Below are 18,682 nucleotides of genomic sequence, written 5' to 3' on the forward strand. Positions count from 1 at the left end.
CCTCTGCCTTTCTAAATAGAAGGACAGTAACTGCGTGTGTGTATGTAAGTGTGTAAAACCTGAAGATTGTAAGATTAACACTCTCTAATTTCTACCACTACCATGCTTACTCTGTTACGTCGAACGTTAAAACTTCATGGCAAGTTGGGAGACATGAAATCACCTATTTGTGTGACAAATAAAAAAATCAACATGTTTATGATTTGTGCAAATAACTGTATACATTCTGTTTATTATCACACAGACAAGTTTTACAAGCCTATTAATCACAGTAGAGTTCATTGCGTTGGTGGATTAAAGGCTTCATTGTTCTCATTGTGCATCAGCAGAGTGTTTTTTCTCTGTCATTAAAAAACTACAGGTGAAAAAAAAAGATTATATATCATAATCAACATCATATTAAGATGGTCGCAACTATGTTTTCGGTATCATTTCAAAATGAACAGAATTTTATGTGCATGGATAAGAAGAGAAACTTTGAAATGCCCGTAAAGGTTAACATACGTCACGGGGTGTGTTCCAGAAAATGAAAGTAAAACATAAGAAAGGACAAAGAGTTTTTTTGTCTCTGTAGGACATCTGTTGGTTTGTAGCGGTAATGTCAGCTTTTGAAGTTTTTATTTAGTAAGAATGTTTTTTTTCCTGTTGTATAAAATGATTTTAAGTTGAACACCTGCGCTGAAGCAGTATCTTGGTCAGACTTGTTATGGATCATTTTCACTTTCTTTGCCTCTGTCATGACCTCTATCATGTGCTGTAACATTAATAAAAACTTCACCAAAGATAAAGTGCAAAGTGTAGCTTTTCATACAGGTCAAATAAATAATCTTATGCTATACTGACAAAATATTAAAGAAACATTTTTTAATTCAACACTCAAACGCTTCATGCTTTTTGTTTCCACTGATGTGTGTTTGGATTAGAGTTGGATCATTTTTGTTCTCAACAAATCACCGAGAGTAAGTCAGTAAAGATTTCCAACTTAAATATTTCAAGCTCAGGAGTGTTCCCTTAATAGTTCTGATCTATAAATACACCTTTACAGGAAATGTCCCAGTTAGAGCGGATCAGCTGTCAGCGATCACACTGGGTGTGTTCATAATGAAAAACACCCTTTGTTGGTATGGTGAAGTGCAAATGCAAATCAAAGGTGAGAGCACTTTTCACTGTGGAGCTAGTTTGAAAGACATTGAAAGCTTCTCCAGATCAGGATTTGAAGCAAAATGGATGAATGTCTGCACCCAGTGTTCTTTGAAGCTGAGGAGCTCACAGACAGTGAGAAGGAGAAGATCAGGAGATACTTTCAGAAAAAAAGACATTCTGGGGGAGGTGACTGTGGGATGATAGAAAAGGTCGGAGATAAAACCTACTGGATCTGTTTTAAGGAAAAAGAAGGTAAGAAGCCCTGCTGGGTTCAAATGCATTACAAGTAGATTAGAGCCCAAATTTACAGTTTAGATATGTGCATTCCCATAACAGCTGAACTTTGTTTTTCTGATATACTTTAGATCAAGAGCATGTTTTGAGAAGAAACACACACACCATCAATTTTAATGGTCGAGATTTAAATATAACATTGAGTGAATCTAGTCCTAGCCATGGATCTGCAAATCTCCCACAGGTGCGGTTACACTTATTACTGCTTTTACTTTCATAATAATAATGACAGGTGTTTGACAAACCCCAACCATAAAAAAAACACAACAACACTGGTTTTCTTTTGCAATACTACATTTGCATAGGGGCTGCCAAGTGAGTAGGGTAGTAACAGTGCGCCACACATTCAGTTTGCTTATTTGTCAAGAGGACAACAAAATACAATGACCAAAATAATTGTAGAGAACTAAATGTGTAAGTCTTGGTTACTGTTTTACCTCATATTAACCTAATACTTATATGCAACAGTTGTAACATTTACACTGCATTTATTCAGTGTGTGTGTGTGTGTGTGAGTGTACTCTTATTTGGGAGGCAACAGAAGTCAAGCATTGCTTTCCTATGCAGTCAAAAATGTCATAATTTTAAATTCACTTTATAAGCAGTTATTTTTTCTAACTCTGAGCTCAGTAACCTTCTGCTGTTTGAATAATGGCAAAACATACAAAACAAACCAAAGCAAACAAAGTCACCGTCTGACCAGCCAAACCAGTTTTGAACACCTGCGTTTTGAATGCTCTATGAGTTACTCAGGCATGAGGCACTTTAATTAGATATGCATGCCTATTGTTACTTAAAATGGTTTATCCACTGATCCATACATCTATTCTCTTCAGCTTAACCGTATCAGTGCTGTTGGGGGTGGGGGCTGGAGTTGTACTGTTTCTATTTGTCTAAAATTATTTTTCTTTTGTAGACAGCTAAAGGTCTTCAGAAGACTTTCTCCTTGGATATTTTCCTGCTTTATTACCTGAGAGACAACCTCAAAGCATTCAAAATTCTGAAAAAGCAGCTATCTTCAGTCGGCTGCACGGTGGAGTTTAATTTTGAGGAGGAGAAGGCTGTAGTTAGAGAGGACATGAGGAAAGGGCCAGGAGGATGCTCTGCAGAGAAAGTGGAGCAACAGCTGGCTTGGGTCTTCACCAGTCTCATCGACACCTACCTCTGCTATCATGTGGTCAAACCAAAACAAGTGAAAATGGTACTGCAGGACTCGGCCTTTAAGACAGATGATATCAAAGTTTACACAGAGAGTGGCTATGCTGTGGTTGTGGGAGAGGTTGATGTTGTGAAGGAGAAGATTGCAATTCTGAAAAAAAGCCTACCCACCAAAAAAGAGCTGCCACTTGTAGAGAAATTGTTCAAGCTCGTAGAAGAAGAGTTCAATCGAGAAATGTTCGCTAACTATCCAGATGTTAAAGTCGTCAGAGGTAGTGCCACAATCACTTTGGAGGGCCCTGACAAAGAGGTGCAGTCAGGAGCTGCAAAACTAGATGAACTGATTAAGAACATAAAGGAAAAAAGAGTCAAGTTCCCCACAGCTCTGCTAATCTTCATCAAAACCAGTGGAGCCATCTCCAAATACCAAGCTCGTTTCCAGCAGAGCCTCAGAAACCCTGTTTTCTTTGAGGTGGGTTCAGATGTGGTTCTGTCCAGTTTGTCCTCTGATGCTCTGAATGAGGCCGAGGCAGCAGTGATGAGAGACCTTAAATCGGATATTATAGAGCTGCAGGGAGCTGCAGCAGTACCTCCAGATTTAGACAGAGTGAAGGAAATCCTGATGAAAGCGAAGAAAGAAGCAAACATTAGTGAGCTCAGAGTGGATGTGAGCTTCATTCCAGGAGCCAGAGGAACTGCAATGACCAAAGTACGACTGGTGGGCTACAGTGAGGATGTTAACAAGCTCAATGAGGTCCTTCGTGACTTCCAGATAAATAAGGTTACGACTGAAGAAATGAAACTGCCACATCCTGAACTGGTTGACTGCTTTGATAAAGTATTAGGCCTGATCGGTATGAAGCAATCTAATGTGACCTTGGAAGCCTCACATGTTCCACATCCCTGTGTGCTGGTGAAGGGTCCTCGTTCTCTGGTTCAGAAAGTTCGAACAGACTTAGCCACGAGTCTAGCGCAGCTGTCAACTGATACAGTGGTGTTAAATGAACTGGCGGTGCAGTGGTACTTTCAGGGAGATGGCAGACAAAACACAGAACTGGTGGAGAGATCCTGTCAGGTCCTCATCAGAGAAAAACAACATCTTCAAAGTACTGGAACTACATCAAATTTGTACTAAAGATCACAATACAGCAACAACATGAGACAAATATTAAACGTAATCTGCTCTTCTTCCTCTCAGCGCCCACGAGTGACCTTGCTGACATCACCATAACTCTGAAAGGCAGAGTTAAACTACAAGTGATGTTTGGTGACATCACTAATGAGACTACAGATGCTGTGGTGAACACAACAGACTTCAAAGACTTTCAGACAGGTAAAGTACTGTCATGAGTAAACAAAAGTTACTCATTGCTGAACACCATCCAAGCACGATAAATTAGACAAGACCCATTGTGTATTAAAGAGGATATTGTAGGAGCACTGACTGGCCTTTACAGTCCATTTGCATTACAACAATTTCAGTGATGGTTATTATTATTATTATTATTATTATTTATGTACAGATGGAGTGTGCAAAGACATCTTAAGAAAGGCTGGGCCTCAGGTTGAGGCTGCACTAAAAAACAGTGAGAAGAATGATTCTCAGAAATATTTCCAAATTTATATTTACATCGTAAATCATTTCTAACAATTCATATCATCTCATGTGTCTTTATCGCATCCATGCAGGAAAAGTGAACAGTGGAGAGATTTTGGAAACACCGCCTGGCATGTTCCCTTGTAAAGCCATTTTACACGTGTGTGGAGAAAAAGATACAGTTGCCATCGAGCAGCTGCTTCGTCGCATCATTCAACTTTGTGAGTCTTCTGATTACAAGTCTTTGGCTGTTCCTGCCATCTGTGCTGGTGAGTAGTGTGGGAGTCATTAAAGATGCATAAAACAACAAAGTTAGTTATGGAGTTTTGTTTGAATGGTTGTCCAGGATCTGGTGGATTGGACCCCGATTCTGTGGCACATGCCATCCTCCAAGGGGTTAAGACTGCTGCCTCGTCCCATCCTCTCCAGCGTCTCACCAACATTCGCCTTGTACTCAACAAGCTCACTGTGTTCCTGGCATTTAAAAAGAAAGCAATGCAGATGTTTCCCTTTGCTGTGATCAACTCAGGTAATGCAAAGTCAACTTTTCTTTGATAATACCACTGTCCTTTGATTTTATTTAAAGCTTACTTACTGTTGTTTTAACCACTTTACAGTGTCAGCTTATGCCCTGCAATGCTTTAATATTCAAGTAATGAACGACCCAAGGATCTCTCATATCAGCTCTACTGCCCAGCAGTCTGCTTTCTTGATTGTAGGTCTGTGCAGAAAAAATGTTGATGATGCCATTGCAATGCTCGGGAGAGTGTATCAACCCCTGCAGTCAACACAAACCCAGCAGGAGGAGAAAAGTTATTCTTGGGACTGTTTTTTAATGTAGGCTTCTCTGGGTTGTTGGACAGTGTCATGTAATTATTTTCTTATTATATTGTTTATTATTATATTATTATATTGTACTTTAATAATGAAGGTTTGCAAAGCAAGGCCACTTTTGACTCATAAACTAAGTGCTCAGCCAGACTGAAAAACAGGAAGTTAGTGTAGAGCTATACAAGCATATTAATAAATACAGGAAGCCAGACAGAAAAGAGGAACTTTGCCATATAAGGAATTTTGTATCGAAACTGTGTGTTATGATGATTTCTGATATGAGGTTCAGTTGTGGTGGTGATCGCAGGGTGTGCACAGGTCAAGTGCCACTATGACCCTCCAGAAAATAACGAGGACAGGGGATGATCGTTCAGCTCTTTAATGGCAGATTTAGCGTGGGTGTGGGTATGTGTGTGGTTCTACAAACAGAATGGAAAATAGAACACAAATTACAATCAAATTATAGACAACAATAATCACCATATAACATATTACAGCCACATACTTGTCTTATAGGCCCTAATACTAAGCTGGCGGCTTTTACTTATAGTCTGAACCATATTTGACAACAAAGAAAATAAACATCTTCCCATCACTTAACTCTTGTGCCCCACTCACTTATGATGCCAACTAAAGAAGGCAAATACACATAACAAATCCCCAACTCAAACTGAACTCAGTTTGGCCTAGGCGAACTTAGCTTAGCTTAGCTTAGCGATAACTTAGCTTATAGAAAATGTACAAACAGAGGACGTCCAGAGCAAGAAAACATACAGGCTATCCTTCTTACACAAGAAATATCCTGTAACTCACCAGTCTTATGGACGCACACTCTCATTGAACCCACATAAACTGCTCCCGAGCATAACTTGTGATTCACACTGCCTTCATGAACACCATTTTCCATCCCAGTCAAACATTACTCACAAAACGGCCGCGCCCTCTAGTGGCGAGGCAGAAAACTGCATCACAGTCCTGCCTTCAGAACACTGTGTGACGTGTAAAGTACCAAAATAATACCTATATGAGACACAGTTTATGATTCTAATGTTAGAGATCCTGCAACTGGCATTTGGGCTGTGCAGGGGTCTCTCTCTTCCGGAAGATGATTGAATAAAAAGAAATATAAATGTTTTAACACACTATGAGTCGGTTTTCTCTGTTCTATCATGGGGACAAAAGAATCGGGGTTTAATAACAGGTAATCCTTTATTTTTCTTTCTCTTTTGTTCTTTAATATGTGGTCAGAATGATTTACGTATGTTCAGTTACAATATGTACTGTTATATTGTTCAGATTTGTGCACAGCTCTACCAAAAGGGTGTTTCTTATGTTTATTCTAAATAAGTGACTGTAGAGTATTTTTCTTTTGCACAATGTTGTAGAATTACAAACAGCCTACACAGTAAAAATGTGAAACATACATATTCAGTGTCTTGTACTCACTTACTTCCCTAACTACAGGAATGTCTAACTTTTCTGTAGATTTTACTGTACTTGGCTGTACAAAAAGTGTATAGTGCTGTCTTGAGCTTTTTCAGGTAGTGTCACCGAATTCTGACCTTTTTTGCATTGGAAAACACAGAGAGAATACTGTGAACTGTCATAATGAAAACATGACAAAGCCATTTGACTATCTTGTTCATAAAGATGGTGTCAAGACTTCTCACTTTGATAACACCGACAGTTTCATTGACATGAATACTTGCTTTTGAGGAATGGATTATTGATTTTGAGCAAGTGACCTGCTTTTGCAGCTTATCCACTAGGTTTTGCAGTTTGCACCAAACGTTTTGAGAAATACACTAACTGCTGTGCAAATGTTAATAGTGATGTGAGAAAAGCACCAAAGCAACTGAGAAAAACTGTAAACAAGGAAATGCACCGCAAAATACAGTTACAACCTCAAAATGTGGGTGAAAGCACTGCACAATATTCATGGTATAGCTTTAAAATGCTGACATTGTCAGAGCTTCTGTTTCTGATCTGAATAACATAAGACATCAAGCAAGAGGGATGAAAAGCTGAGTGATTTTGATATTCATGGAGCTCAGATGTAGTGTGTTTCAGTAGGCTGTGAGGACTGTGGATGGATAGATAGATAGATAGATAGATAGATAGATAGATAGATAGATAGATAGATAGATAGATAGATAGATAGATAAAATCAATAAGCTCCTCATTAGACAAACACAAATCATCACAATAGTCAGGCGTCATTATTAACATCATGTTTTGATGTTCAGTGTTTTCAGCATAATTTGAAAAAGAAAAGACACATACTTGCACAACAAGAAAAACTGTAAAATACCCTTTAAGGTTAACATTAGGTGTGTCTACTTGTAAATGAAAGGAGGAGGAACTTTACTGAAAGTAGACGATGAAAAAGGGTTTCAGTGCGCATTTTCACACAGAGCAGTGACACAAAAGGGAGTTAACTGTATCCAAATGTCTCCTTTTAGTTTAGAATATTAGGGGAAATGGATAAATACACACATCCCCTGTTTTTTGAAGTCAAAGGTCTCTCTGGCAATGATATTCAGGATATCTGGAGATACTTTCAGAGAGGAGAAGACTCTGGAGGTGGTGAGTGTGGAATTCCTGCAGAGGTTGAAGGCAACACCTATAAAATCTGTTTCAAGGACAAAGAAGGTATTTTTTTTTATTTATGTAAACAAGAATATGTGTAAACAGTTTAAACTCATGCTAATACCTCTGTGACCATGTCCATATTCACAGGCCTGCATATAATCGTGTTGAATGATGTTCACCATCTTAACTGAATATTAGAAGAGCTAAAAAAGCTAAAGAACAATATGCTGCCCTAAGTTACTTGCGATTCTTTGTTTCTTTCATTCTTGCAGTTACATTTTTAAATGTGAGATTTTGTCCGTGACATGTGGTGACTGAATTTAGCTGTTTTGACAGTTCAGGAGCGGGTTTTGCTGAGAAAGTTTCATGCCATCTCTATTTCTGGTGGAAAACAGTATTTAACAGTGAGCCAAGCAAGTTTACCTCCACAGACCCTCAATCAGTCAGCGACCAGTCAGTCACAGGTAAGTTTTCTTTTTCCTTTTTCCTAAGGAAACCTTGCACTATGTACTGTCAGGTAATCTGACCTGACCAGTTTGGGTGGATTCCTGAAAGGTGCAGGCATTCAAAAAAGGCACCCAAAGCAAAATCCAAACATGCGCCATGTCTGATTAATAGAAATGCAGTTTTATCCAACACTAAGATAATGAATCAGCTGGGAAACATGTACTCTGATTACATCTCTGAGTTTATTTATGATCAGTTTAGTTACATTTTATTAGGTTCCCTTGAGTCTTTGTCCTCTGTGCTCCTCTCGGTGTGTCTCTGTTTATGTGTTCATGTTTTCTCCCCAGCCCATCTTGTCCTCTGTATGTGCTCCTTAGTTATGTCCACATCTCGTCTCCCATTCTCACTGCCCTGTTCCCTTGTTAAGTCAGAGTGTCCTAGTCTGCCTTTTTCCCATTTTATTTTGACATGGTCTTTGTGCAGTGTGTTTAGTTTTGCTTCCTGGTGTCATGTTCGTTTGTATCAGTTTTGTTCCCCGTGTGTTTCCACTTCCCCTGGAAACCTCCTGTCTATATATATTGTGTTTTCCCTCAACCTTTATTGTCGTGTCTGTTTTTTCCACCATGGCTCTTCTGTGTTCCTTCCCAAGTTTACGAGGTTTAACCAGGCTTTTCTAGTAATGGGTAATTGTCTTGTTTTCTTAATTTCCCCAGTTCAGGCGATTGATCCTCTGTTTAGTTTATAATTTATGTTTTTCTCGTTCAGGATATCTGCCTAAATAAATGGCACGGTTTCAGTTAAATTCCAGTTCCCGTCTGTGCTCTGCGTTTCGGTCCTCACATAAACAATCCATGCAATTTGCCTTCACATATCGTGTCAGTTTCCTGCTCTTAGCTGACAGGAGTGGCACTCGGTGCAGTCTCCTGCTGGTTTACCCCATCTGCTTCAAGTGACGTGTTGTGTATTCGGAGATGCTCTTTTGCATACTTTAGTTGTGACAAATTATTTGAGTTATTTTTGCCTTCCTATCAGAGACTATTGCGCAGGAAATTTTCTGTAGATCAGCAATATTTGTACTAATTGTACTTAGTACAGTTAGTATCCACATATGTTGACTTGTTGATTTGTAAAAATGGAAATAAATAACAAAAATAAAATAAAACTGCCAAAAAACAACAAAAAACCTGTCATCTGCTACTGACCAAACTGCTTTTAATCATTGGCCTAAACTTTCACAATTAGTGATACTGCAGACTCTATTTTACCAGAACCAAAGCATTTTAGAAAGTGGAAGCCTTCTATAAACTAAGATAACTTACATTCACCTATAACTTGGATAGACATTTGAAAAAGAACAACCAATTTGGTCAATAACACTCAGTCCATGTAAGCTTATCTCTTATGTTTTTTATTTTTATTTTTATTTTTTATTATCTCTTATGTTTAATGTTTATGTATTTTTTAAATGTAGAATTCTTATTGGTTTTCAAGCATAACGTGATAAATGTGCTTTTTTTTGGTTCTTTCTCAGGCACCAACAAAAGTGATCACAAAACATCTCGAGAGGACATTTAACGTAGATATTTTCCTCCTGTATTATCTAAGAGATAAACCCAAGGCATTAAAAATTCTCCAGAAGCAGCTCTCTTATATCGGCTGCACGGTGGAATTAAAATTTGATGATGAAAATGTTGTAGTTAGAGGTGACAGTCAGAGTCAGCCAGGATGCCCTGCAGAGAAACAGGAGCTACAGCTGGATCAGATTTTCAGCCGTTTCAATGAGAACTATCTCTGCTATCATGTATTTGAGCCAAAAAAGATCAAGATGCTGCTGCAAGACTCCTCCCTCAAGATAGATGACATCAAAGTGTACAATGAGAATGGCTATGCTGTGGTTGTGGGAGAGGTCCATGCTGTGAAGGAGAAGATTGCAGATCTGGAAAACATTCAATACACCAAAAAAGAGCTGCCAATTGTGGAGAAGCAGTACAGGCGTATAGAAGAAGAGTTCAATCAAGAAATGTTCGCTAACTATCCAGATGTTAAAGTCGTCAGAGGTAGTGCCACAATCACTTTGGAGGGCCCTGACACAGATGTGCAGTCAGGAGCTGCAAAACTAGATGAACTGATTAAGAACATAAAGGAAAAAAGAGTCAAGTTCCCCACAGCTCTGCTAACCTTCATCAAAACCAGTGGAGCCATCTCCAAATACCAAGCTCGTTTCCAGCAGAGCCTCAGAAACCCTGTTTTCTTTGAGGTGGGTTCAGATGTGGTTCTGTCCAGTTTGTCCTCTGATGCTCTGAATGAGGCTGAGGCAGCAGTGATGAGAGAGCTCAAAGTGGCCACTGTAAGACTGCAGGGGGCTGCAGCAGTACCTCCAGATTTAGACAGAGTGAAGGAAATCCTGATGAAAGCGAAGAAAGAAGCAAACATTAGTGAGCTCAGAGTGGATGTGAGCTTCATGCCAGGAGTTACTGGAACTGCAATAACTAAAGTACGACTGGTGGGCTACAGTGAGGATGTTAACAAGCTCAATGAGGTCCTTCATGGTTTCCAAAAGAATGAAGTTGATATTCAAGAAGTGGTAAACTTGTCACATCCTGAACTGGTTGACTGCTTCGATAAATTGTTAGACCTGATTGGCATGAAGCAATCTAATGTGACCTTGGAAGCCTCACATGTTCCACATCCCTGTGTGCTCGTGAAGGGTCCTCGTTCTCTGGTTCAGAAAGTTCAGACAGACTTAGCCACGAGTCTAGCGCAGCTGTCAACTGATACGGTGGTGTTAAATGGACCGGGGGTGCAATTGTACTTCCAGGAAGAAGGCAGACAAAACAAAGAGCTGTTAGAGAGATCCTGTCAGGTCATCATCAGGGAACAACAAGAAGTCTATTCTCAAAGTACCACAAGTGTGTCTGATCTTTACCCAGAGCCACTATACATTAACGTCATCAGCTCCAACCCAGACAGACTGGAAAGCAACACTGCCAGAAGTACACCAAACACAACAGCTGTTAACAAAACAAACCTGGAGATCAAGCTTAGCACTTTGGAAGATGAACAGGTTAAACAAATATATTCTAAACAATTTCACAATTTCTATTCAAGCAGCATGTGTCCCACATGTTAGTATTATTTCACATAATTTCTACAGGTGAATGTGGTGGTGGCCCCCATGGTATCCAAAAAGCTTACTTCCACTAAAGTTGGTAAATGTCTACTGAAAAAAGCAGGAAATCCATTGCAGAAGGTCTTTCATCTGATAGCTCGGAAGTGGACCCTTTCTGCTGGTAATGTTATGGTGGTTGATGCACCTCCGGCTCTGAGCTGCTCTAAGATCTTCTTCATTGAGTGTCTGCCATGGGATGGAGTTGATGGCCTCAGCATGCAGGTAAAGTAAAAACACAGTAAATTCATAAACATGTAAGAAAAACACAGTCATAAACCAGTAAATGGAAATGGTAAATCTCCTTACCCCTGAGACCAACGCATAGACAAGTTTTTCCTGTTTTCTCCTTTGCAGACACTTGCTATTGGGCTAAAAAGGTGTTTGGAACTCTGTGTAGAGGAAGGCTGGTGTTCAATTGCCTTTCCAATCATTGGACCCGGGGTAGTTCTGAAATATCCCCAGAAAGAAGCCATTCAAGTGCTGACTGACAGCATTGACCAGTTTGGATTATCTGGGTCATGTGAATCCCTTCACAACATCTATATTGTCATTAAACCAGACTATCAAGACTCTGAGGAGGTGACAGAGTTTGATCTTTTTCGATAGCTGTATACAGCAACCCTTTTTTAAAATTTTTATTTTCCACTATCAGTTACTGCAGTAGCAGGTCATAGTATTACTATATTACATTGTATTAAATACATATTACTCCCTGCTGAGAGTGATAGTAATATGGGTAGGAATGAAGGTGTTAGACAGTACCACCCGAGCTACTGGAGTAAAAATGAATGCAATTACAGTACATAAGCATGTTTCTGCTAAGGCTGTATCTCTGTTAAAAGGGAGCATCTCCCTTCTGCCATCTCCGAGCTCTTTCTCACGTATGATCATCTGTTTATTGTGTTTTTCTTGTAAATATTGCAACATAAAGCACAGATGATAATGATCACAACACAGAGGATATGTCATTTAACATTAGTTAGAACCAGAGAATCTCAGGACTTGTTACCAAAGTAAGGGCAAGTTTGCGTTTGTTCTTAGTTTTAAGTACTGTGCATTGTTTGTAGAAACATTTCTGGAAAGGTGGTGCTTAAACCAAACATGTATCTACAGTGCTACCATGAGGTCTACAGACAGCTGAGCTTGAAGATCAAGCAGAGCGGTCAAGGTAAAACCAGAGCTGGTTGAACTGTTTTGATTCAGACAAAAATCTACCTTTGAAATGTTGTGTTTTTAACAAATATTTAACTGTTTCCACGGTTCAACAAGTGACATGGAGGTTGATATCAGAAATGTGAATCTTGTTGTCGTGTTCGTCTTTTCAGCCACCTTCAAGTCCCTCAAGAGTGACCTAACTGGCATAACTGTGAAAGTCCGAGGTGGGGTTGAACTAGAAGTGGTTTTTGGTGACATTGTTAATGAGACTACAGATGTTGTGGTGAACTCAACTGACTTCACAAATTTTCAAGGTGAGAGCTTTTGAATCTAATCAACTGTTGGGTTTCAATCATGTTTCCTGGGAAAATGCACTTTAGCCTTATGCTGGTAAACCATCTAATATCCATGTCCTTGGTGGCCTAGCTAGGGTGAAAAATAGAGATACGTTTTTGGGTTCTGTTGGCTCTCCCCTTTTGATAGAATTTCAAAATGTATTTAAAATAAGAAAGCCTTTTACAGATAATACCAACTTTAATGCCAAAACAAGTGAGGCTTAATTTCAGATTTATCACTTTCCAGTTTGTAAATGCATTTAGCACATGGCTAAAATAAAACCAACTCTAAACCTAATACATTTCCATTGACCTGTAGGATGTTTAGGGCAAATTAGGTTTTATACATACTTTGAAAAAAAAATCCCCTCTAGCCCCGGTTGGTGGTCTTTATCCTTCATGCTTGGCTCCTTTACCAGAGGCCTGAGAGCTTGAGGGTCCTATGTAGCAACTTTGCTGCTCCTAGGACTGCGCTCTTCTGGACAGAGATCTCGGATGTTGTTCCTTGGATCTGCTGGAGCCACTCGCCTAGCTTGGGGGCCACTGCACCAAGTGCTCTGTTTACCACTGGGACCACTGTTAAGTGTACCCTCCACATCTTCTTTATTTCTTGGAACTTCTTCAGCTTTTCGTGTTCCTTCTTCCTGATGTTGTGTTGCTACGTGGTGGAAGATGGCCATCTTCCACTGCTTGTCCACCACCACTATGTCCAGTTGGTTTGCCATTTCCAGTTTGTCCATCTGTATCTGGAAGTCCCACAGGATCTTAGCACAGTCTTTCTCAACCCCCTATGGGGAGTCTTCCATTTTGACCTCATTTTGTCTCAGGGGCATTTTTGCACAGCCTGCACCTGGGGTTTTGCCTGATGTGGTAGACCCCAGCCTCTATCGATCTTATACTAATTCCTGTACTTATTCCTTAGCCTGGATTCCTTATTACTTATGTACTTGTTCCTGTGCTGCCATGATTAGTGCCTCTGTGCTATCTTTTAGTCAAGCTTTATCTAGCCATTGGTAGGAATTCTGGATGTCAGCTATTTCCTCTATCTGCTGGTGCTACATACCGTGCAGGGGCTTGTCCTTCCATGATGCCTCCTTTTCTTGCTCCTCATTCTTGGGTTTCTACTGCTTGAGGTATTCACTGAGCACACAGTCAGTTGGGGCCATCTTCCTGATGTACTCATGGAAGTTTCTTGTCTCATCCTGGACCATGGTTCGGACAACAACTAGTCCCTTGCCTTCTCCCTCCTGCCTTCCTTCCTTCCAGAGGCTTCTATGTCCTCCATAGGCCAGCTTATTATCCCAGCAGGGAAGGGTGTAGGTTTTGATAATCGGGATCTTGTTCTTGCCATTTAGCTGATTCCTCAGGACTTGCTTTTCTCTGCGGGTACTTGGCAGTTGCAGCGTTCCTATCGGCCTCTTTGTGGTTCCCATTTGCCTGTGGGATTCCCAAGTACTTGTAGCTGTCCTCTATGTCTGCAATGTTTACTTCTGGTAGTGCGATCCCCTCCGTTCTGACTTCCTTTCTTCTCTTCATTACCATCCGACTACTTTTCTCCAGTCCGAATGACATTCTGATGTCATTGCTGTATATCCTGGTGGTGTGGATCAGTGAATCGATGTCCCATTCAGTGAACCTTGATATCATCCATGTAGAGAAGGTGGCAGAAGATTGCTCCATTCCACAGTTGGTACCAGACAAAAGTTTGGACACACCTACTCATTTAATGGTTTATCTTTATCTTTATGACTATTTATACTGTAGATTCTCACCGAAGGCATCAAAACTATGAATGAATACATGGGATTATGCAGTAAAAACATGGTGAAATAACTCAAAACATGTTTTATAATTTAGATTCTTCAAAATAGCCACCCCTTGCTTTGATTACTGCTTTGCACACTCTTGGCATTCTGTCGATGGGCTTCATGAGGTAGTCCCCTAAGATGGTTTTTAATCAGTCTTAAAGGAGTTCCCAGAAATGCTGAGAGCTTGATGACTCTTTCCCCCCCTCACTCTGCAGTCCATCTGATCCCAAACCAACTTGATTGGGTTTATGTCAGGTGACTGTGGAGGCCAGGCCATCTGCAGCAGCACTCCATCATTTTCCTTCTTGGTCAGATATCACTTACACAGCCTGGAGGTGTGTAACCGATGGCATGGCATGTCGCTGCAGGGTGCTGTGGTAGCCATGCTGGTTCAGTGTGCCTTCAGTTTTTAAATAAATCCCTAACAGTGTCACCATCAAAGCACCCCCACAGCGTTACACCTCCTTCTCCACGCTTCATGGTAGGAACCATGCATGTAGAGACCATCATTTCACCTTTTCTGAGTCACACAAAGACACAGCAGGTGGAACCAAAGATCTCAAATTTGGACTCATCAGACAAAAGCACAGATTTCCTTTGGTCTAATGTCCATTCCTTGTGTTTCTTGCTTTGCAGCGCTGTCAACAAAGCAAAGAGTAGCTACTTTGAGGAATCTAAAATATAAGATATGATTTTTATGAGTTATTTCATCAATGTTTTCTTTGCTACATAATTCCACATATCTTGCTTCATATATTTGATATCTTCAGTATGTATCTAATGTAGAAAGTAGTAAAAAAAAATGTAAAAGTTATTATTATTGATCTACAGGTGGTGTATGCCAAGAAATCTTAACTATGGCTGGACCTCAGGTTGAGGCTGAACTCAGAAATGGTGAGAAGAATGGCTGAAGATACACATTTAAAATTGCAATATATGTCTGGCACACAGTTTGCAGTATCTTAATCATGTTTTTGTTGTGTCCGTGTAGCAAAAGTAAAGAAGGGAGATATTTTAACAACCTCACCTGGAGGGTTCCCATGTAAAGCTATTTTACATGTGTGTGGAGAAAAAAATGTGAGTCTCATTGAGAAACAGCTGCTTTCTATCATTCAAACTTGTGAGTCTTCTGGATACAGGTCTGTGGCCATTCCTGCCATCTGTGCTGGTGAGTAGTGGGCAAGACATTAAAGATGCATAAGTGAACAGAAAACATATAAATATTTTATTTGAATGGCTGTCCAGGATCTGGTGGTTTGGACCCCAACCACGTTGCATATGCCATCCTCCAAGGGGTTAAGACTGGTGCAACTTTCCGTCCTCTCCAGTGTCTCACCAACATTCGCCTTGTCCTCAACAAGTTCAGTGTTTTCCTGGCATTTAAAAAGCGAGCAATGCAGATGTTTCCATCTGCTGTTATCAACACAGGTAACAGCTGTTCCTCTTCCTCATGAGGCACCTTTTTCATTTTTGAGCTATTTGTGACTGATTATAAATCATCTGTTTTACAGTTGTTGCACAAGCCACCCCAGTTATGAACATAGACCCAAGCATCCTTTCTACCAGCTCCAGAGTTCAACATTACACCTTCATGATTGTCGGACTATGCAGAAAAAATGTTGACAATGCCATTGCAAATCTCAAAAGTCTGTATCAGGCTGAGTGCACTACGCAAATCTTCAGGCAGGATGAACTTGCAGGCCTCACTCAAGATGATGTGAACCACTTAAAGCAGTTGACTGAGGTCCTGGGTGTGTATGTATTGGAAGACCATTTTAATCCAGGCTGCTGGACTGTGAGTGGGCTGAAAGATGGAGTCCATCAGGTGATGCAAGTGATTAGAAAATCTGCTACGTAAATATTTAGTCAAGCAAAATACTGAAAATCCACTTTTTTTCTTACATATCTGTGAGACAGAAGAGGTGTGTAATAAAATACAGATAGACATTAGGTTTTGGTAAAAGAAACAAAACAAAACAAAAACACACCCATACGTTTGTTTATAGTGATCTGAGTTTCTTGAATACCTCAAGTAGCTTAGCACCAACAGAAATGTGTGAAATGCACTCTGTTCTGCTGAGCACAGAAAAAAATAACCAGCCACAACATTTATTTGTAAGTTTGTGATTACAGCAAATGTAAATGCCAAGGTTTTTGAATTTGTGAGCATGTCTGCAAATCAAAGCAAGAATAAACATCCTTCCTGGGATATTAACACTCCTGCATGAATTTACTTTCTGTTTTTTTTTTTTTTGACAAATTCACAGCTGCTATGTTATTGTTAACAGTATTGATGCAATTTCTAGTCTCAGTATGACATCTAGTGGATGGTCTGCTAACACAGCAACATTACTGCAGTATTGTTGCACAACTTATTTATTGCTTCAGTTTAGCCTTCTTTTTTCTTTTTGTGTTGTTTGAAATCTCAATGCATGAATTGAAATGTTCAGATCCTAACTTATGTCTGCTTTACAACCGATAGAGTTACAGCTGTTAAATGTGTAAAAACAACATCATCAAAAAACATAAATACCCATGAGGGCTTGTGTGGAAAAGTGGCCTCACATTGCTGTTACAGAAGACGACTTTGCAACTTTTTAAAGTTGTAAAGTTGTTTTTAAAGTCTGTCATTGCCATATTTAACAGGTACTTCGTGTAGTAATAGCAATAATAATCATTTAAATAGATAAATAGATAGCAGAATAGATAATCAGCAGACTTCAGATCTCTTTTAAAAACATTATATATGACTGTGACTTCATATATAATGAAGTCACATATATGACTTCATATATGACTTCATATATGAAGTCACATATATGAAGTCATATATGTGACTTCATATATGACTTCACAGTCATATATGAAGACTGTGACTTCAAAGAGAGGAGCATATTTTTTCTCCTCTGATTTAATGATGGTTTGGAGAATCACATGTTTTAAGTGTTTCTTAAAGTGTATGTATTTCAGAGAGCTAAAGAAGCCTCTTGTACAAGAGGTACTTCTTCATGAACCAAAAAGAAGTCCAGCTGCCTTCTTTACAAACACTCAAACCTGCCTTGAGAATTTTTCACAGGCATACTGATACAAGTACAACATTTATTCATGACTATTTGGTAAGTAAGACCACGCCCCTTCAAAATCAGAGTTTCTATTGTCATGTCAGTGTTTGAAATGAAGTATTTAATATCTGTCTGGTAATTTCCTCAACAGTAGATTTCTCCACAAGCACATTTTACTCAGCAACATAGACCGTGGGGACGAGGAAAGTAGGACCCAAAACGCAGGACTCTGCGATGCCACAGTGCACTTTATTTACAGTGAAATAGACACGCTAGCCGACTACCAAGAACACACGTCTCACACAGACTATACCAGTCAGGAGTAATAATCCCACGTCGACTGTCGCCGCGAGTCCCGGTTAAATACCTCTGTCTACATCGGTACTCCCGATGACGACAGTCGCCAGGTCACGCCTTTCCCACGGTGCGCACTTCCGTAAACAGCCCCGAGGACCAGGGGGAGAGAGAGAGAAGCAGACACACGCACACACACTCTACATACAAACGTGGACAGAACAGTAGACGACACAGACCCCAAATAATAATAATAATAATAATAATAATAATAATAATAATAATAATAATAATAATAATAATAATAATAATAATAATAACCACTGCTCACGGACCCCGAGTCCTCCAGAGCCGGGTCCGTGACAGACAGACAAGTTAAAAACAGTACCCGCTCCAGCATTGCTCGTAATAAAGATAGGGGAGAGCGGGGTAAGTTGTCACACTGTTCATAACTCCAACACTAGAGGCTCTATCTCAAAAATGAAATAGCCACTTTGTGTGACTTCTTCTTCTATAGTCAACCTCCTGTTCACATGTGGTCAAGACTGCTCTAATCTGAGGTGAGCACATCTTTTTTATTTTTTTGACCTAAAAGGAAAAATAAATCACTTTAAATTTTCTTCAGTACAACTTTGTTAGGTATAGATGTTACAGATTATTATTTTACACAAAATAGAGGAGACATTAACGTGTCTTTTGATACTTCAGCTGATGTGCTATGTTGAGCTAACCCTGACATTTAGCCAAAATTAGCATAAATGTCAGTTTGGGGCAAGTTGTCTCATTAACTTTGGGGT

General features: G+C 39.7%; 2 protein-coding genes and 1 long non-coding RNA gene across 3 annotated transcripts; 2 read left to right on the forward strand and 1 right to left on the reverse strand.

Annotated features, from left to right (window-relative positions):
* The first annotated feature begins 1,019 nt into the window (after positions 1–1,019).
* On the forward strand, positions 1,020–5,033 carry LOC146674717 (uncharacterized). The gene is made up of 8 exons (XM_085398170.1): positions 1,020–1,395; positions 1,509–1,621; positions 2,354–3,701; positions 3,794–3,928; positions 4,119–4,181; positions 4,285–4,461; positions 4,539–4,721; positions 4,810–5,033. Exons 1-8 carry the CDS (start codon positions 1,224–1,226, stop codon positions 5,031–5,033), a joined length of 2,415 nt encoding a protein of 804 aa, XP_085254296.1. The 5' UTR covers positions 1,020–1,223.
* Positions 4,205–5,958, reverse strand: LOC146674718 (uncharacterized). Its single transcript, XR_014909594.1, has 3 exons — positions 5,837–5,958; positions 4,788–5,442; positions 4,205–4,666 (listed from the first exon to the last, which is right to left on the reverse strand). It is a non-coding gene; the product is annotated as an uncharacterized LOC146674718 (long non-coding RNA).
* A 1,498-nt stretch (positions 5,959–7,456) lies between these two features.
* LOC146674719 (uncharacterized) lies at positions 7,457–16,624 on the forward strand. Its single transcript, XM_085398162.1, has 11 exons — positions 7,457–7,675; positions 7,952–8,079; positions 9,594–11,126; positions 11,217–11,453; positions 11,586–11,810; positions 12,345–12,399; positions 12,557–12,700; positions 15,361–15,423; positions 15,521–15,697; positions 15,775–15,957; positions 16,041–16,624. Exons 1-11 carry the CDS (start codon positions 7,504–7,506, stop codon positions 16,385–16,387), a joined length of 3,264 nt encoding a protein of 1,087 aa, XP_085254288.1. The 5' UTR covers positions 7,457–7,503; the 3' UTR covers positions 16,388–16,624.
* The last annotated feature ends 2,058 nt before the right edge of the window (positions 16,625–18,682 follow it).

Source organism: Rhamphochromis longiceps, linkage group LG3 (genome assembly GCF_057381845.1).
Source record: "Rhamphochromis longiceps isolate RC_006_pf linkage group LG3, R_longiceps_female_GT1.1, whole genome shotgun sequence".
Lineage (NCBI taxonomy): Eukaryota > Metazoa > Chordata > Actinopteri > Cichliformes > Cichlidae > Rhamphochromis > Rhamphochromis longiceps.

Coding starts and splice junctions, on each gene's coding strand:
- LOC146674717 (XM_085398170.1), top strand. CDS start 1,224: ATGGATGAATGTCTGCACCCAGTGTTCTTTGAAGCTGAGGAGCTCACA. Junction 3,702..3,793: donor AGAAAAACAACATCTTCAAA/GTACTGGAACTA, acceptor TCTTCCTCTCAG/CGCCCACGAGTGACCTTGCT. Junction 4,462..4,538: donor TGTTCCTGCCATCTGTGCTG/GTGAGTAGTGTG, acceptor ATGGTTGTCCAG/GATCTGGTGGATTGGACCCC.
- LOC146674719 (XM_085398162.1), top strand. CDS start 7,504: ATGGATAAATACACACATCCCCTGTTTTTTGAAGTCAAAGGTCTCTCT. Junction 7,676..7,951: donor CTGTTTCAAGGACAAAGAAG/GTATTTTTTTTT, acceptor CTGTTTTGACAG/TTCAGGAGCGGGTTTTGCTG. Junction 11,127..11,216: donor GCACTTTGGAAGATGAACAG/GTTAAACAAATA, acceptor TAATTTCTACAG/GTGAATGTGGTGGTGGCCCC.